Below are 18,217 nucleotides of genomic sequence, written 5' to 3' on the forward strand. Positions count from 1 at the left end.
GTGTTGTTTAAAGCTTACAAAAAATTACCTTCACATGCTTTCCCATCTACACTTGGCAAAAATCCCATATCACATTCACAGCGATACCCTCCAGGGGCATTGAGGCACTGCCCATTTTCACAGAGATTCAAGTTTTCTGAGCATTCATCAAGGTCTGTAAAAGGAAGGGATATTGCAAGTTAGCAATAAAGATGGTTTTTTCACCAGCAATTGAGCTGAAGCATTCAGTGTTCCAAGCATTTTAAATATTCCACTATATCTGAACACGTGCAGAAGACCCTGCAATCTAGTTATGTGCAGAGGTTACTACATGTAACAGCTCTGTATATTCCTGAGATGTTGCAAATACAGTTTCTAATCAAAAGGAAAATCACAGGCACAGACTCCTAGAGTAGCTCCAGTTAATAACAATGGGAGGTAGTCACAGGGTCAAATTTAGACTCAGAATGAGCACGTGAAATTTATTATAGTTATTGTTTCTACTACAGCAAAGTCTAGAGGCAGTAATTGGGGAAAAAAAAAAAAAAGGAGGTTTACTAAGCAGTGAGCCAACATGGTAAGAGGCAGTTCTCCATGCCAAACATCAAAACACTGACAATAAGTGGCATGAAAAAAACTTCATCAAAACTAAACTGCAGGTTAACAGCTGATGAGAAAAACAGCCTGGCTACTGGACTTCACTCACCTTCAGACAGACCACAGCCCTTAGTCTCTAGATGAAATGTTACACATCACAAAAACACCTCCTTATTGCAACAGAGTCTGGCTGGCAGCGTGAATTTTGAAAAGTCCATGACTGGTAAATCAAAAATTGCCTACCCGGGGGAATGCTGCATACTGCATATTTTGGCAGAGGGCTTACAGAACATTTGAGTGCTCTAGTTTGAGTTTGAGACACCTTTTGAATTCACAAACAATAAGGTATCCAAATAAAAAGAAAAGTTCTACTGAATGCATAAACTCTGTAAGCACTCCATCTGAATGATGTAGCTTACAGACTCCTGGAAATCATCAGACAGGAAATTAACAAAGAGCACTGGGTTAGGAAGGCCACTGAGGAAACTGAATCAGATTCAAGATGAAATTATACTGAGAGAATTAAACAGAATTCCAAGGTCTGCTTAGAGTTTGGAATTATTCAAATTCAGCCTTAAACCTGATAATCGAGATTCTCAGATGCTCTAAAAACCTGCTGTAGTTGATAGAGTGCTGCTGATTTGCCCCAGCTGAAAACCTGGCCCACCAGCTGTGTGACATGGCTGTGCTCCAAACAGCGTCACCCTCTGCCGAGCATCCCCAGCCACACTGCAATCCTCAGTGCAGAAGCAGGGCTCCTCATGACTAAGCACACATGAGCTAATCTGTTCTTCAAAGCAGAAGACTGAAGTGTGGGTGGGAAACATCTCTCTAGCAAAGTTTTATAATCTCATTTACAGTTTATAAAATGAGGTTTCAGAAGCAGCTACTTCCTTCATTCTACATGCCAGCACTGCATCCTGACAGTAGCTCTCAGGATGATGGAGTAAAGAAGACAGACATCACACACTCACTTGTGGAAAGGACAAACATTTTTAGGCAATTTTGTGAAGTAATTTTGATGCATATGCCCTATTATTTAAGTATTAAGGTGAGTAGCAAATGGATTAGTTTACTAACTAGTCAAATTACATAATCAAACATTGTTTTAATAATTTTGCCATTCATTTCAACTAACAAGAAAAGCTTAATGAAAAACTGCATTTTATCAAGGGAAAAAAGGTGATTGATTTAGACTATGAAAAATATATAGTATTTCTTTTAATCTACGGCAACGTAGGCAAAAGAGAAGACAATCAATGGTGACATGTTAATGAAAATTTCAGATGTTTAAAAGCAGTTTTTGTGCATTGGATCACAGACTAACTTAGGCTGCATGGCACCACTGGAGTTCATCCTTTGCTCTCCTTAGACAGCTCACCTGTGCAAGTGAAACCATCCCCAGTGTAACCTTCTTTACACAGGCAGCGATAAGAGCCCATCGTGTTCTTGCAGTCAGCATGTGGGCTGCACATGTGGGTTCCATTGGAGCACTCATCCAGATCTTTAAAATAATAAACAAGGGGGAAAAACACAAACAAACAAACAAAAAAATAGTTGAAAGACCACACAAGAATACAAATTTTCAACAGTGTATGGCACACACAAGCTCCACTTTAAATAGTCTTCCATAATAAAGCCCACACATACGTGTGGCCATCTGACTGAAAAAGTGGGGTGGGGAACAGCTTATTTGCAGCCCATCAAAGAAGTCTGACAAGGGAACTGTGACTGAGGAAGCTCCAGGGCACTCAGTACTAAGGCCTGTACCTTGTTTTCACAGGGAGCACCAGGAGGTCCCTCACTGCCTCCCATCAACTGCCCTCAAGCACAAAGCATCTCTCTCCATGGTCCAGACTGTTCTCATTGTTTCAGAAGCCAAACACGAGATAATGCTGATTTCACAGTTACCATGGTGGAGAATTTGTCCTCCAACAGATCAAGTCAAATCAACCTAAAAAGTTCAATAACCATTTGCCTTCTCATTTTAAAGGTGCAGTATTGTTTTTTTCAGAATTGCCAGAATCCCACTGTGGTCTGACCTTACAAATAAATACAAATGCATAAGATCCTCACCTGTGCACTTGATGCCATTTCCAATCCAGCCAGGGCTGCAGCTACATTTGAAGCTTCCTGCTGTGTTTGTACATATGGCGTGTCTGTCGCAGTTATGGGCTCCAATTTCACACTCATTGATATCTGTAAACAGAGATGTTTGAGGAGCTCATGGAACACACTTTCTCATATCCAGATAACTGACACTAGAATTCTCAAGAAAGGCAACGTGAACATGAAAGCAAGCCTGCATTTCTTTACAACATGACACTTACAAAGGAAGCTGAAGACAAAATCACAAGCAGGAAAAGCAAAGAAAAGCAAAGAAAAGCAAAGAAGCATGTAGGACATTTCAAATATGCTGCCCCACTACCTGTTCCTCTGATAGGCATAAGAAGCAGTGCTTCTGCAGTTCACTCTAAAGTCTGTATTAAAGAAGGAAAACAGTAACTCAGAAGGGCCATCCTGCAGAGATGTGCAGAGTTTGCAGAGAGGGACTATATTGGTGGCTCCACATTGCAGAGTTTGCTAAAAAGTCTCAGAGGAAACTCTACTGCCCTGGGACTCCTGGAATGCAGCACTCCCACAGCCCCCAGTATCCGCACAGATGCTGATAAACACCAGCCAGGCACCACCAGCCAGCTGCCCCTAGGACTGTCCCCAGGCAGGGAATGAAGCAGGTTCAGCTTGGTCAGAGGCTGTGGGCAAGGTGAGGGACAGACAGTGCCACTGTGTTTACCAAGACAGCTGAGGAGCTCATCAGGCAGGCAGTTTATTAGGAACTCAGGAAACCTAATACAATGGGAAGAAGTCAGCATCCTTGGAGACACCAGGCAGCAAGTCATCCAATCTTCAACATACATGGTCATATCAGCACATTCTATTTCAGTACTTGCTATTTTCCCCTTATTTTCATTTTTGGGCATTCTCTGGAAATGTCAAGATATATACACTGCAAAATCCAAATTGAACTCCATATTTTCCGTCTCACAAAACTTTATTAATGCTCCATATAAGTAGTTGCAGAATGTATAAACTAAATGGCAAAGTTTTTAGAAATTACTACTGGTAACTGAAACAAAACTGGCAGGAATTTTCTTGCCTATCTGAGCTTTGGCTTTTACAGTATTTTCTGTAACTGAGCTATCAAACTGCATTTTACTTCCATGCAGGATGTAACTTACCTAGGGTTCACATCAAACCACTTAAAACTGATACCCATTTTTTTAGCCCTCCCAGGTGTCTTTGATGTTGCTGTAAGCCAAATCATCTCACTCTGTAGAACAGCTGATGGAAAGGGAAAACAAGCTCACAACTCTACATGATTCCACAGAAAAAAACCCAGCTCAGATCCTTCTCAAGAAGTTGATCAGGAAAAGCCATCAGCCATTAAATATGTAACAGCCTTTGGGATTTTCAGCCCCAAAATCATAGACTTGAATTTCCCTATGGTTTTACCTAAAAACAATTAGCTCCTTAAAGAGGGCAAGGTTGTGGAGCTAATGCAGAAACTGTGAAAATGCTTAACAGTTTCCTTTACAACACTTTCTTATGTTTTTCTGTCCACACTTCTATAGACAAAAGGCTGTGTCCTTTCACTGTGCCTTCTACACGTATTTTGCCTTTTCACAAAGGCAACGCATGACTTCAAGAAGTAGACGATGTCTGTCTATTATCCCCAAATGAAATACTCATGGCCAGAAAAGACCCAAACTGACTGCTGGTTGTGAGGGACGGGGTGTTCGTTTGGTAAGTTTTATGCTTGCTTGGGGTTTTTTGTTCTTGAGATTTTGGAGGGGTGGGAAGAGTCCATGTGATTTGGTTTTGAGGTGTTTTGTTTTGTTTAGTTTGTTTGTTGGTGGGTTGGCTTTTAATTTTTTGGAGTTTTTTTTAGTCTGTTGAAGTGGAATTTAATCCAATCTTACTTTTCTCAGTCTCTTTCTAGGCGAGGCATTGCTTTGACTCAAAACCCCAGACAAGAATATTGCCATAATCTGAATGCTGACTTCGAGATATGAATCTAAATCTGACAGCTGGAATCTACCATTAATGAATTTAAACTCCACCAACAGGCCTGAAAACATGCAAACGGACACTTTTTAAAACTTAAAAAAAGGGTCAGGAACAAATAATCTCAGAGCAGTGTTGCCTTAGCATGTGCAGAAACTCATATGAAGATAACATCACCCTAAACAGGAAACTTGTGTCTGTCAAAAAATCTTAAGGGTGGCCTGAAAAAAAAAGCAACTCATTTTGGCTTGGGGAAAGACTGGAAGGAATTTAGAGAGGTCAGCTACAGTATACACTGACATAAAAAAGCTGAGGCAAACACTCCCTATTTTAACCTTTACACGATTTTAAACCCCAAACTGTTAAACCACTGCTCACATTAAGACTCCACCGTATTTGATTTTTTGATGCTTTGAAACTTACAATCACAAGTTTCCTTATACCCTGCAGAGCACAACAAATCACCACAAAAAACCCCATCACCAGCAGAGAGGTTTCTGCCAAGAATTTTTTTAAACCACCAGCAAACACAAACAGAAACTTGCATGCAACAGCTACACCGCAATGAAGTCATGCTCAGGCTCAAATTTAAGAAAACCCAAGCCAAATTTTCCACTCTCCATAAAGTGACTGAGGACTCCATCCCTCCATGCACTGACCCACTGACACACTGTACCTGAGAATCCCCACTAACACCTCCCAGCGGAACAGCAGCACCACAACACTGGGGCCCTTGCAGTGGACATTTGTTCCCCATCAGCTGTTTGACACACACCCTAAAAAGCTTAGAAACTTTTTTGGGATGAAAGCTGGAAGAATGAATCTATATCCAAACACCAGTATTTATAATGGGATCAACTTTCTCAGCCATCAGCCTCTGAAATGTCATTCTACTTGCTTTGAATAAAAAAAAAAAAAAAAAGCTTTTCTCCAGTAAAACATTTCAATAGATTTCAATACTATTTTACCTGGGTAAAGATCAAATAGGGAATGCAACCTGTATTCTCTAATACCACCTCCCTTTAAAGGGACATTGCAGGGCTTATTTCCATGATGCATGGAAAGGTTTTTCAGATACTTAAATGAAAGCTGATTGAGGCATATGAAATACCATCACTGGCTTCATGCCAGATTTTACTTCTTTTCCCCTGTGTTTAACTCAGATGTTGTTTTGCTATAATCCCCATTCTCTCCTTTCATTGCACAGCTGAGTTATAAGTCTACATTTATTGCACTGCAATTATTTCCAAGGCAAAAGAGATCTCAGACCAAAAATGGTCCTGTGTTAATGGTGCACTGAAATCAGTGGAATTTATGCCTGCTTATACTGGAGCTTAATATGGATTTATGTTGCCATAAGTATTGAATTATGGCTTCACAGAATGAAACAGAAAGGAGAAGCTGAGCTCTGTAGGGGAAAAATTAACTCAATATCTTTAATAAAAGCACGAGTCCAGCCTGTTCTGTCTGCATGGCAGTACAAACAGTACTATACTCATCAAATACTCCAGCTATTTTCATTAAATTGTCTGAAGACAAAGGCATTACTCGGTCTGAGTAAAGGTATCATGACCCAAAGAGCACCCACGAGGACACTACTGAAGTCAGGGTTTCACACAATGATGGCCTATTCCCACTGACTTCATGGGGATTTTCACTAAAGAGTAAAGGAGTGAGTCACTGATTTATATCAACCTTCTCCTTCTGCCTCCAGCACGAGTCCGTGACAAGCCAAGGAAAATAAAGACATTCCAGTCAGAGACTGACACTGCATCCTCAGCCGGTCCCACTGTGCCCCAGTGCTGCTGCACACATGTTCTCAGCTTTGCAATTGCACAACTCCCATTTATACTAAGAGAGTTGTCTGCCTACAACAGATGAGAACACGCACGATAAATAATATGCAGGTCTGACATCATAACAATCCTAACCACTCTGGGGGAAAAAACCTGTCAGTCACCCTATTTTGTTGGCTCCTTCAGTTCTCTTCTTTGGACAAATATTATTTCTCTCAGGTCTTTAGCAATTAATAAAGTGCCTCTCCGATTAATCACAGTGGCACAAATTTTTAGGGCTCTCAATGTGTGTGCAGCAAAAATACACATCATATATACCTGTCACCCTTTGCACTATGCTTGCAAAATGTGGCAACCAAAGGGAAGAAACTGCTAGCCAATATCTGCACAACACATCCCTACTCAGTCTGTAAGCGGATCATTGAAGTTGGCCAGAGAGAAGAGTGGGAATAAGTCACTGTTTCCTCGCCTGTACTCTAGAAATATTCCTCTGCATTTGAACAGAATAAGAGTTGATAATTCACGTGTTCATTGCTGGGCATGAAATCCTCTAGGCACTCTGTGTACCTAGAGGTTAGGTACACTGGACTTCAATGGTCTATAAGGATCCTTAGCAAACCATAAATTTAATTCAGATTCCACCTATAAATCAGTACTGTTTGTCAGGAATTATGCAAATCCCTTAAGCATTTTCTGACTTTTACATTTTTTTGGCAGTCTCTGCATATCTGTGCATTTTATCGCACTGACGTTTCACTGGTATTTCAAGCCTGGGTCCCGCTCCCCAAGGGCCAGTCGTCTGGTGGAAGTCACAAGGCATTTCCTCCTCCTGGGTTGCTGCCCATGTAATCAGGCAGGAAAAACTAAGGCTTTTCAGAGGGAAAACACTGTGAATTTCAACGTGTAGCTCATACAAGTAAAAAAATATATGGAAAAAGTCCTCTATTCTGATCTTCCTAGATGTAAAATTGTTTTCTCTTTTGGAATCACTCTCAGATTTTATTCAGCATACTGTACTCTTGGAGTTTCACATGGGACAGTTCAGCTCTTGCCTGCTGTCCATCCTTACATCATCAGCACACTGAGGCACAGCGTGTTACTGCTGGACAGATGCCCACTGCCAATACACTCCTCCTGTAACACCCTCCTTTGGTGGGCAGCATCTCATTATCATTATCTTCTGGTATTTGGCCTGACACAGCCAGCTCCCAGATTCATGATGGCAAACATATGTTTCACTGGTACCAGAACTCTTTTGTGCCATCAAGCGTGAAGTACAATGTATTATTAATGGCCAGAAGCCATTAAAAATGGAGAGGAGAGCACATTATACAAGTCACAAAATATTATGGCTCTATTTTGGAGGGCAAATGACAGGCTCACCTCTTCCTTTCCCTATATCAGATGTCTAACCTCTCTAGAACCAAGTTCTTGTCAGCCATGCAGGTACACAGTGTGCACTCACTCCTCCTGTATCCACTAACACCATCATCACTGGAGACGTTCCACACCAAACCCTCCAAGCTCACAGCCCACACCAAGGCTGCAGCTGAATACCTTCCACCAGCCTTCCTCCACATGGCAACAGCACGGCCCTTGTGGAGTCAGAGCCTGGTCTCAGCCTTCCAGCTCCCTGAGCCTGCTGTGGGGAAATTCAGCTGACTTGTAACATACTTAGTTTTGATCTGTTGGCCACGTTGGGCAATTACTGCCCAAGTTCACCTCTTTCAGTTTGACTCTGTGAAGAGCACCCTAAACTTGTGCAAGCCCCCCTTCACCAAGAACCACCAGAGGGGCTGCACACATAGCCATAACTGCAAGGATGGATGGGAAAGAGTCAGAGAAGATTTTTTTTTTTCTCCATGAAAATATCAAAGCAAGTTTAAGGCTCTACATCAACAGTGAAATATTGCAGATTTACAGGCAGTAATTCAGAGTGGTGATGAATCACAAAATACAAATGCAAGTGCCAAAGCAGGATTTCATTTCTGCACAAGTACATGTATGCTTTATTGACAGAAAAAGTAGAGACAAGGTATTTGCCATAAAGCTGGGTGATCTGGAACTTGGGCAGGGGAAAATGCAGCAATCTTCTCTCCAGTGACTGCATATCATTGCCTGCCTAGGAAAATCTAAAATGAGCTGTTCTAAAGCCAGTATTATCACAGTTCGCCTTGTGAATGGAAATTAAACCATTCACAGCATTTAATGTCGGAAAGCTGCATCTACCACCTGTATTTTTGCATGGTATTTTAAAAATAGTATTTTTGTTACTAAACCCTGCCACATTCTTACTGAGAACCAAGGAGAGGGGAGAACTAGGGGAGCTAACATCTGTGTGGGATGGGAATGTAAGTGGGTGGATTCTGAATACTGTTAAATGATTGGGGGGAAAAAAACAAGTTTATTTGTTAAAATGGAAACACTCAGTAATGACAAGGGAGCTGAAATATTTAGACAAAATTGGAATAGAACCCAAAGGACATGATTTAGTTGTTCTCATGAAACAGAGGATCTCCCATTCAAAGTGCTGTACATGTTTTTGTAACTTTTTTTTTTTCTATGGGAATTCCTAAAAACTGTGGATGCTTTTGATCTGTCTGTAAGACAAGAACTGAATTCTGGGGTCAAGGTGCTGTTGGCAAGGTCCTTCCAGAAGAAGTATTGAAGGACACTCTCACAGTATGCAGTACCTGAGCTTGAAAACTTCAACTCTGCTCTAGTACAGTGCAAACAAGAAATGGGGAATTCAAGTTCTCCAGCAGTAAATCACACATTTTAAAAACCACAATGTGAGAACCTGCACAATGTAGTCACTATGGGATCTGTATCCAGTTTTTTCATTATGAAACCTAGAATCTAGAAATTTCCTGCTCTGCTTCCTGCTTTCTTATTTAAATTAAAAAAAATAATAAATTCATTATTTGAGTATGGTCCCATCTCAGTTGTATCAGCATAGCTGATACTTCACCTTTTTGTCTTAGACCACTGGGCTCTTTCATATTACTGAGTCTCTTTATAGTATCTGTTGGAATTAAGGTGTTCTGCTGTTTTTCCTGGTGAGTGTTCTGGAATACTGGCATGCAGACAAAAGCAACAGGAAAATTTAAAAATGTGTAAGGAGGTGGGAAGAGCCCTCAAGACAGACAGTGTCCATCCACAGGTCAGGGCTTGGCTGGGACAAGACTTAGACAGAGGGATTTCCTGGCCTCTCCTTTAACAAAAAAATATTGCTTGGGACATTTGCCACTACCTTGAATCACATGATGCCAAAATGGTGGCTATTCCCAGGCACTTCTCCAGAAGCCATACCTCAGATTCCTCCCCTGCCTCCACAACCTGTCTCTGTCTCTTGACTTCAACTCACTGCTTCGTCTTCCCTGCCTGCTCCTTAGGCTGGGACTGATAGCTGCACCATGTGTAACTGATCAGTGTGAGGGCTTTCAGGTCTGAAGTTCTGGATATCTTCATCTAATTTAGTACAGAAACAAAGAACACTGAAATGTTGGTCTACGGAGTACAATTAGGGATTTCTTGGATTTAGATCAGTTCCTATGTAGTCAAAGGCAGCTGTTACTAATGCACAATTCTTCATCCATAGTCCAATATGCAAAATACAACCCCAGCTCTCAGATTTTTCTGTGAGAGCTGTAAAAAACCAGCTTCATATATTTGGGGCACTAAAAAATAATATTATTAAATCTGTACAATAAGGGCAGACTAAGAATAAAAGTGTGTCTCAATGACATTGCCAGAAATGTGTTTACCCTATGTCTACATTTAAAATTATATTAAACATATGTTTGCATTCATATTTGGGCAAAGACTAAGAGTCTCAACACCTTGGCTTGAGACTCCAGCACTTGGATTATTAATATCATGCCCTCAGAGCCTGTATATTTGAATCTCATTTCTGTTTGCTGGCAATACATGAAATAAAGCAAATTCTGATACAGCTGATAGAATGTAGTTGTGCAACTGTAGTCGACACTTTGCAAAAACTGCAAATATATTTTAGCACATATTTCAAGCCATCTGTGTTTGCCAAATAATACTTTGAACAGATACCTGTTATTTGCTTGCATAGTATACAATTAACTAATCCACTGAGGTCCTCAGGAGTCTGTCAAGTTACAGAGAATGGCATTTGCTGTTCTCTTAGATGAGCAACTGTGCAGTAACACACCCAGTTCTCATCCCAATCTATACTCCACTCCTTTCAGAAGCAGCAGAATCAGGCTGAATGCTCTACCATGGAAGTTTAGCAGAACACAAGCTCAGCAGATTTGGATGAGAGGTAAAATAAGAGCACAAGTAAGTGAAAAGAAGCACAGTGAGAGGAGGTTCTAAACACCAGAAAAGCAGACAGAGTTTAAGTAAAAATTAATAATTAAGCTTTAAAACTTACCTGTGCAACCAGTTGTGCCTTTCTTGCCTGAATATCCCATATCACAGTGACAGATAAATGAGCCTTTTGTATTCTCACAGGTTCCACTCAGACAGATGTTTGGATGCAGATCACACTCATTAACATCTAAAAAAACACATTAATTAAGATTTATTAAATACAATTCTTAGAAAGTAACTGGAAAAATCTCTTTATATACGAATTTTGATACAAAAATAGGTCTAGATATGCAAAGGAAAAGCTGCTTATAGTAGTTATTCTTTACTTAGCACACAAGCACATATTTTGAGATCGGGTGTAACAGTGTTATATTACCATATCTGCATTAACATACCTTTAATGCCAACTTTTCCTAAAAATAGACACTAAGGTGCAGTACATTATCCAAAGAATGACTATACTATGATTATTGATAATTTCTACACCTATGTGTCTGTATATATTTATATACGCATGCATGCATGCATGATCTAGTTTTGTCAGACATTTCTCTCGAAATACACTCAAGATTTTAAATTAAAATGTGAAAATGTGGGTTTGGAGATACATTGTTTCACAACTCTGATCTACCAAGGTACAACACTTCAACATAGTTTTGTCTCAGAGACAAGTTTAAATCAGCACTAGTGATTTATCTTGCTAGAATTTTTCCGCAGCACCATCCACTTCCTTTCTGCAGGCACTCTTTTATCTAAGCTGCGTAAAAACCTCACTGGAAGAGGACCTAAAGATGCAATGCTATAGATCATGTCTGCACCCCAATCTACAGGGATATACAGAAGATTACATTTGCATTTGTGCAATAGGGCTGCTTCTCTGGTCAGGTGACAAAAATTAGGAGATAAGAGCAATACTCTTCAAATGTCATTGTCTGTCTACTTGGAAAGAGTGCCTTAATGAATATTTTTTCCGTGTTTAATGCAGATTGGAATATATGTACTTTCACTTACCTATGCAAGTCTTCATGTCTTCAGATGCCATGAATCCATCATAGCAGAGACACCTGTATTCTCCTGGGATGTTTGTACACTGGCCTCCATCACAGATGTTAGGATTGTCTTCACACTCATCAATATCTACAGGGGAAAATCAGATTAAAATATTTTACCTTTATCCAATTCAATGAACCATCATCATGCCAAGTAAGCATTTTCATTCTCTGATAAACATTGTGAAGATTGAATCCTTGTAAATAACTGAGCAGTACATTGCAAAATTGTCCTGATGAGTAAGCTCCTTGTCTCCAGCTAAAATCAGTGGCAAAACATTCCCTTCTGACTGACTCAAGTGGGAGGAACAGGAATCAACTTTTCCTTCAGAGAAAAGAACTCCAATGGAACCTTTGTCACACCACAAGGCCACATATTATTGGGCATTCTTGGATACAATCCATCATTGTTGAAATCAAGGGAAGCTCTGAAGTCAAATTCAGTGACAAAAATATCAAACTTTACAGATCTTAAAAAAGCCATCATACATGCAAAACACTTCCAGAGATCTCAAGGGTGGTGACAAACTGGAAACAGTTCAACTAATGATATGAATAATTACAGTACATACATTTATTTCACTAAGAGATTTTTATGGTCTTATTTAGCATTTCAGCTGACTGGCCAGGCCAGCCATATAGTTATATCCTCTAGGATGAAAAGTTGTTTTCTCAATAGATAAAATTGCCATCACTGATTGGAGCCAAGCTGCAGAAGCAGATACTTTATTATATTAAGGCAACCATGCTAAATTATGGAATCTTTCAGAGCCCCTGGGATTATGCTAGTGCTCCTTGTAAAAATCTCTAGAATCTTCCTGTGTCAGCACCAACACAGACCAACAAGAGCAAAAATCAGAATCTCTGCCTAGTGATACCATGGGAAAAAAATCAGCACAAAAAGGACAAGATTCAGGAATCCTCTCCAAGAGAAAGGGTGTAACTCATTATCAGAGCAGTCTATTGTGGATTGCAGTAATTATGCAGCTGCAGAAAATGAAGTCACATTAATTTAAAATATTTTGTTCATTATTCTTCTGTATTTCTAGCAGCTAGTGCTTGTGTGGATGCAGAATTTCTGCAAGGAAGAAGGCTGACCAGTCCCTGTTTATCTTAACAAGCAAATAATGCTGGCATGGACATAAGCCTGAAAATGTTAATTTGGAATGGAATTTGAATTAACATGCAAATTTAAGCTCTAGAAATGGGAATAATAACGACAGAAATAAAGAACTTTATTTACAAACCTGCCACTGTACCGATTTCACAGTTGAGGGAAAATCAGCTGACAAAGAACCTGTTGTTCCTCCTAATTGAGCTGATTATTTATGCATAACCTCACCAATTCAAACATGACCTACTACTGAACTGCAGAGCATTCTTACCAGGTCAATTATCAGGAAATACATTCTGTGATGGCTTCCAGCTTTGTGTGATGTTAAAGGTAAAAGACATGTTCACACACAGAGAAAACTGAAAATGTAAAATAGGTGTTTCACAATTGAAGGCCACAGTTCTATTTAATCCTGGACCATGCACAAACATCTAACAGTGTAAAACCAGGTATTTAGTGCCATGAAAGCAAACGTCACAAATTATTTTTATTCTTACTCCTTTGGGCAGAGGCAAATCTTTAGTATGTGGATTTTGAATCTTCACCAGAGGTTTACATACACAAATAACATCTTTTCAAGAGCAAGAAACAGTGTTTTCAATACTAATAGGGTAGTGAAGGTGACCCCTCACATCTCTGGATATTTTCTTAGATTTGACTTGACATCCAAAGACGTCTGGTGTTTCTGCTATTTAAACCTTTTTATATGTGGCTATAGCACTCTAGTCCTTATTAGAGGAGAGTATGAAAATGAATAGCTAATAGTTATTACAGCTGGCCTGTGAAGGAAATTCTATTTTTCAGAGTCAAGGCTGGATATGTAGAAATAGATATGGAGAAATTCACAAGTAAAGTAAGATTTGACTACAAATTTCTTTGGACGTGTTTAGGGTCAGGTTAACGTGTGGACAAACCACAGAGAATCCATCCCCTCCTCACAGCAAAGGCAGATGCTTGCATTTTGACTTTGAGAAAGAAAGATGATAGTTTCCCATTCCAAAATTTTAGTTTAACATGCAGGAAGATGTTGTAAATGAACGGTTCTGGGGTTAGAGATGTGTTTGGGTAGCAAAGGATAAGGGGGAGTAAAGACAGAACTGTTTCAAGCCAGCAGACTTGAGATCCCAAAGACTGTCCAAGTGCACATTTGGGTCATTTGGTCAGAGTCAAATCAAGAAGATGAAAACAGAGAAGTGACTCAGAGGCTCTGCTTCCCCCCTCCTCCCTTCCCTCTCATGTCACTCTAATCCTCTCACTGGGTTTAGATTCTGGCTGAGGCACAATTTCAATCAACTGGCTTTATTTTTGCATTAAAAAAGTGCCCCAAACATCAGTGTTTGGGCAGGTTTTTGTAAAAGCTTGCCTTTTCTAGAAACTTGAGCTAAAGCAAACTACTTCTAATCTAAATATTTTAGGTTTTCAGGGTCAATCAAATCTGCACTTTTTCTAGTTGAATTCTTTCTTTGAATGAGGGTCTGATACTTGCTGAAGGCTGGCTACTTTACACTTTTCTGATGGGGGAAAACTACATTTTGCTGTGCTTTAGGGCTCTTTTGTCTTCTGGAATGGTAGTGAGTAGCCTTAGGGTAATTGAGACCCTGGTTCAAGGTCTATAAATATTTACAAATTCTAAATGTGAGCACTCTATTAATCCAGTATAGAAAACTCTCCATTTGTTCAACTATAAAGGCAATTCTATTCCAAGGGATTAACCCTGTTATAATTCTCATGCTCTTCAAGGAGCTCTTGGATGGAATTGGCAAACAGCTGGCAAATATTCACATCTCATCAGACCAGTGGTTGTGAAGCAAGGAAGAGAAAAGTAGGGTAGAATTATCTTTCCAGTAACCTATGTGGAAATCACCAAGTACAATTCACTTCCTGGGATTATGACTCCCAGACTCCCAAAGGAGAACACCCGGCCATAAGAGAGCTCTGAAAATTTTCTCACAAACCCTTTTAAGAGTGCAAAAGACCTGTTTCCTAAGAATGATTCACACTATTCAGATTTTAATTTCTCTGCAACTCATTCAGCTCTGAATTAATGCAGCATACTTGCACTTGACTAAACAAAGAATTAAAAATAGGAATTTTCTTGCTAGCTTAAGAGCAGATACCACAAAACCACAGAACAGAGCAATCAGCTTCTTTTCTAGTGTCTCTGTATATCCTCTCTCCAACCTAACCATACAATACACACGCACAGTATTTTCGCTTCTGTTCATGATAGTTTTTTTAATGGTCTTCAACCTGTTTTGGATTTGGATCTACTATAATATCTTAAGGGGGAAAATTTATCTCCTACTGAAAAAAACAGAGATTTTTTTTATTAAAATCAGAATCAACTTGTACACTTTCCGAAATTATCAAGAACCAATTCCCTTCAAAGCACTTCTTTCTGCAGTTGCCCAATTCTGATATTTTGGAGATATTTACTTCAGAAAAAAGAACTTTGCTTTCCATTTATTTTCTCTTTTTAATAGTGTATTTATTACAATAGCTTTAACCTTTAAAAGAAGGTTCATTTTTAAACTATTGAAATGAACCCTTTAAGCAGAAAAGTTCCCAAAGTCTCCCTTACCAGTGCATGTCCTGTGGTCTGGCATGAGTGCAAAGCCTTGTTTACAGCTACATTCATAGCTGCCCTCCGAGTTTGTACAGAAGTCCTCACAGCCACCATTCATTATCTGGCACTCATCAATATCTAAAAAGGAGAAAATGACAGTTAAAACCCACAATACCTTTTACTTTAAAGCACACTTCAAGGACACACTTTGTGTCAGCTTTCCAGTACACCATCAATCCAGAATCTACACTTGGCGTTTGCACACTAACATTCAAGTGTTTGCAAAGGCAGGCACTGGGATGGATTCAGGCAAACCAGGGATGGAAAGAGATGATACCTGACTGCATACACAAATACTTCTGTGCTTCTCCTTCTACATATAGAAATAGCACTGAGTTACTACAGCATGAGGAGGGGCAACAAAGTTTTTGTAAAGATCAAGGTAAAAAACTTACTTGACAGAATTAAAGCCAGTGGATTTTTCCATGGCACAGTAGAAGGAAAGTATGCAATTGAACCACATGATTCTATTTCATGGTCCAGCAGGAATGATGATTTTAACTACATATATAACTAATCTAACAATTTACTCTCTCTTAATCATCAAGGTCTGAAGTCTTGGGACATTTAAAATAGTATGTGATTTTATGCATCATGATTGATTTGCTAGAGAAAATAATCTGTTACTCAGCTAAGTGTAGCACTGCCGTCACTTTATTCATTGCTCTCAAAAAAGGATGTGAGGGTTTTGGAGATTTTGCATACTATTTTGACAAACTGTAACAGGTTTTTTCATTCATGCTTAAAGATGACTTTGTATATCAACTAAACTGAAACAATTCTGTGTGTTTTATCTTCCCTGTTTGCTAGAGCTCTCGTGTAGATTTTGTCCTTACCGATACAGTATAGCTTGTCTGGTGTGGACTGATATCCAGGGTTGCAAGCACACTGATACTTTCCAATCAGGTTGACACAACGGCCATTTCGGCACAGGTTGGTGCTCAGCTCACATTCATTAATGTCTGTTGCAAAAGAAAAAGAGAAACACATTTTCCTCCTGAAAATGATACTAAAGCGAACACTGTAAATGCACAGCACAAGAGAGGTACAAAATGCTGCGCACAATCTTGATTTTGCCTGCTTGTCTCACCTACACATGCAGAGATATTTGGTGATATCTGATGGCCTGGAGGGCAATCACACCGAAAACTTCCCTCTGTGTTGATGCAGGTGCCACCTCGGCAGAGAAGGGGATTGCGCTGACACTCGTCGATGTCTGTGGGGAGAAAGGGAGACAAATCAGTGCAGGGCCAGCACGTCCTCACCACAGCACCATCTGCCTTCATCGACCCTGTAGCCTGTCCTAGAGCCACTCATCCCTTGCACCATAATACAGTTAGAGAAAGAAAATAAACTCAAAAAGGCTTCTTCTAAATTTTAATTTACCTTAACTTCAAAGTTCAGGGTGGAGTCCCACTTAGCAAAATGGGGACTGTGGGGACAAATTTAACATCCTAAATTCCTGTACCTTGCTTATATATGCTTATATATTGCAGAAGCAGCAAATTCACATTTAAGTTAGCTTTAATAGGGCTCACAAAATGAGAGACTTAAATCCAAGCACAATCAAACTTCCAAAAAAAAAAAACCCAAACCCAAAATAAACTATGCATAGCATACTAGCACACAGCATACATCTCAGGTCTATAAAAAAACATACCCATGCAGTTTTTCATCATCATAAATCCACTTTCATAGCCTTCAAAACATTCACACTCAAAGTCTCCAGGAGTATTGACACAGATGCCTTGGCCACAAAGATCAGGAGAGATGCGGCACTCATCGATATCTGTAAGACAAAACACATTCACAGCATTTTCAGAGGAGTTTCATTTTCCCTTTTCAATTCAAAGCTATGAGGGAGATATCCATGCAGATTACCTGTGCAGTTCCTCTCTTCAGAATCGAGGGCAAATCCACTGTCACATCTACACTTAAAACTGCCAATGGTATTTCTGCATTTTCCATGGGTACAAAGGCTGGGGAACATTTTGCATTCATTGATGTCTGAAAATGAGATAGTGTGGACATATGATGTTACCATTGCATACAAAAACAGAGCACAAAAGAGCAATACTGACATCAGAGCTCATCCTTTTTCATGGCGGTGACCCCTCCTTGTGGGAAAATCAGACTACACTACATAAACTGATACTGACTTCCCCCTAGCCAACAGTGTAGACACTCTGTGCTGTAACTGCCAAAAACACTTTCTGCTACAGAATGGTATTAGTCTCCCCTGTGTCCTGCAGGATCTGATCTGCAGCTCAGGAAGATTTCAGTGGACAGAGGATCAAGGCAAAAACAACCTTCAAAAGAAGCACTCTGTCTTCTGATTTCTGAGAAAGAAATGTGACTTCTATGAGTCACAGAAAATATAATGAGCATAAATAAAAGCATATGTCACTTTTCTTCATGGATAATTAATATCTTATTAACTGTTTATAAAAAAAAGGCTGAAACTAGCAACGGCAACTGTTGGACTCATATATTCCCCTCATTTCAGACTTCATAATGATTCGTTTTTGGGTAACTGCTAACATCGTCCAGCTTAACCTCACTGGTAATCCTGGAAAGACAGCTTTCAGCACATGGTTCTGGGATGTCACTGTGTGATTCCCATTTAATGCTGGAAGTTTACCAA

At 39.7% G+C, this 18,217-nt stretch overlaps 1 protein-coding gene across 3 annotated transcripts in view; it reads right to left on the minus strand.

The window, feature by feature from the left end:
• FBN1 (fibrillin 1) overlaps window positions 1–18,217 on the minus strand; it is a 142,308-nt gene that overhangs the window by 32,493 nt on the left and 91,598 nt on the right. For 2 of the 3 annotated variants that reach the window (XM_066196683.1, XM_066196684.1), the window contains exons 26-35: window positions 17,455–17,580; window positions 17,234–17,362; window positions 16,664–16,789; window positions 16,410–16,535; window positions 15,529–15,651; window positions 11,796–11,921; window positions 10,846–10,971; window positions 2,653–2,775; window positions 1,958–2,080; window positions 29–154 (exon numbers count right to left, since the gene is read on the minus strand). In XM_066196683.1, coding sequence (XP_066052780.1) covers window positions 29–154; window positions 1,958–2,080; window positions 2,653–2,775; window positions 10,846–10,971; window positions 11,796–11,921; window positions 15,529–15,651; window positions 16,410–16,535; window positions 16,664–16,789; window positions 17,234–17,362; window positions 17,455–17,580 — 1,254 coding nt within the window. Of the gene's footprint in view, window positions 1–28; window positions 155–1,957; window positions 2,081–2,652; window positions 2,776–10,845; window positions 10,972–11,795; window positions 11,922–15,528; window positions 15,652–16,409; window positions 16,536–16,663; window positions 16,790–17,233; window positions 17,363–17,454; window positions 17,581–18,217 lie in introns of those variants that run through there. The other variant, XM_066196685.1, reaches the window with a different exon arrangement.

This window comes from Chamaea fasciata, unplaced genomic scaffold (assembly GCF_029207755.1).
Source record: "Chamaea fasciata isolate MVZ Bird 193981 ecotype frontalis unplaced genomic scaffold, bChaFas1.0.hap1 SCAF_14, whole genome shotgun sequence".
NCBI classification, from domain to species: Eukaryota; Metazoa; Chordata; class Aves; order Passeriformes; family Sylviidae; genus Chamaea; species Chamaea fasciata.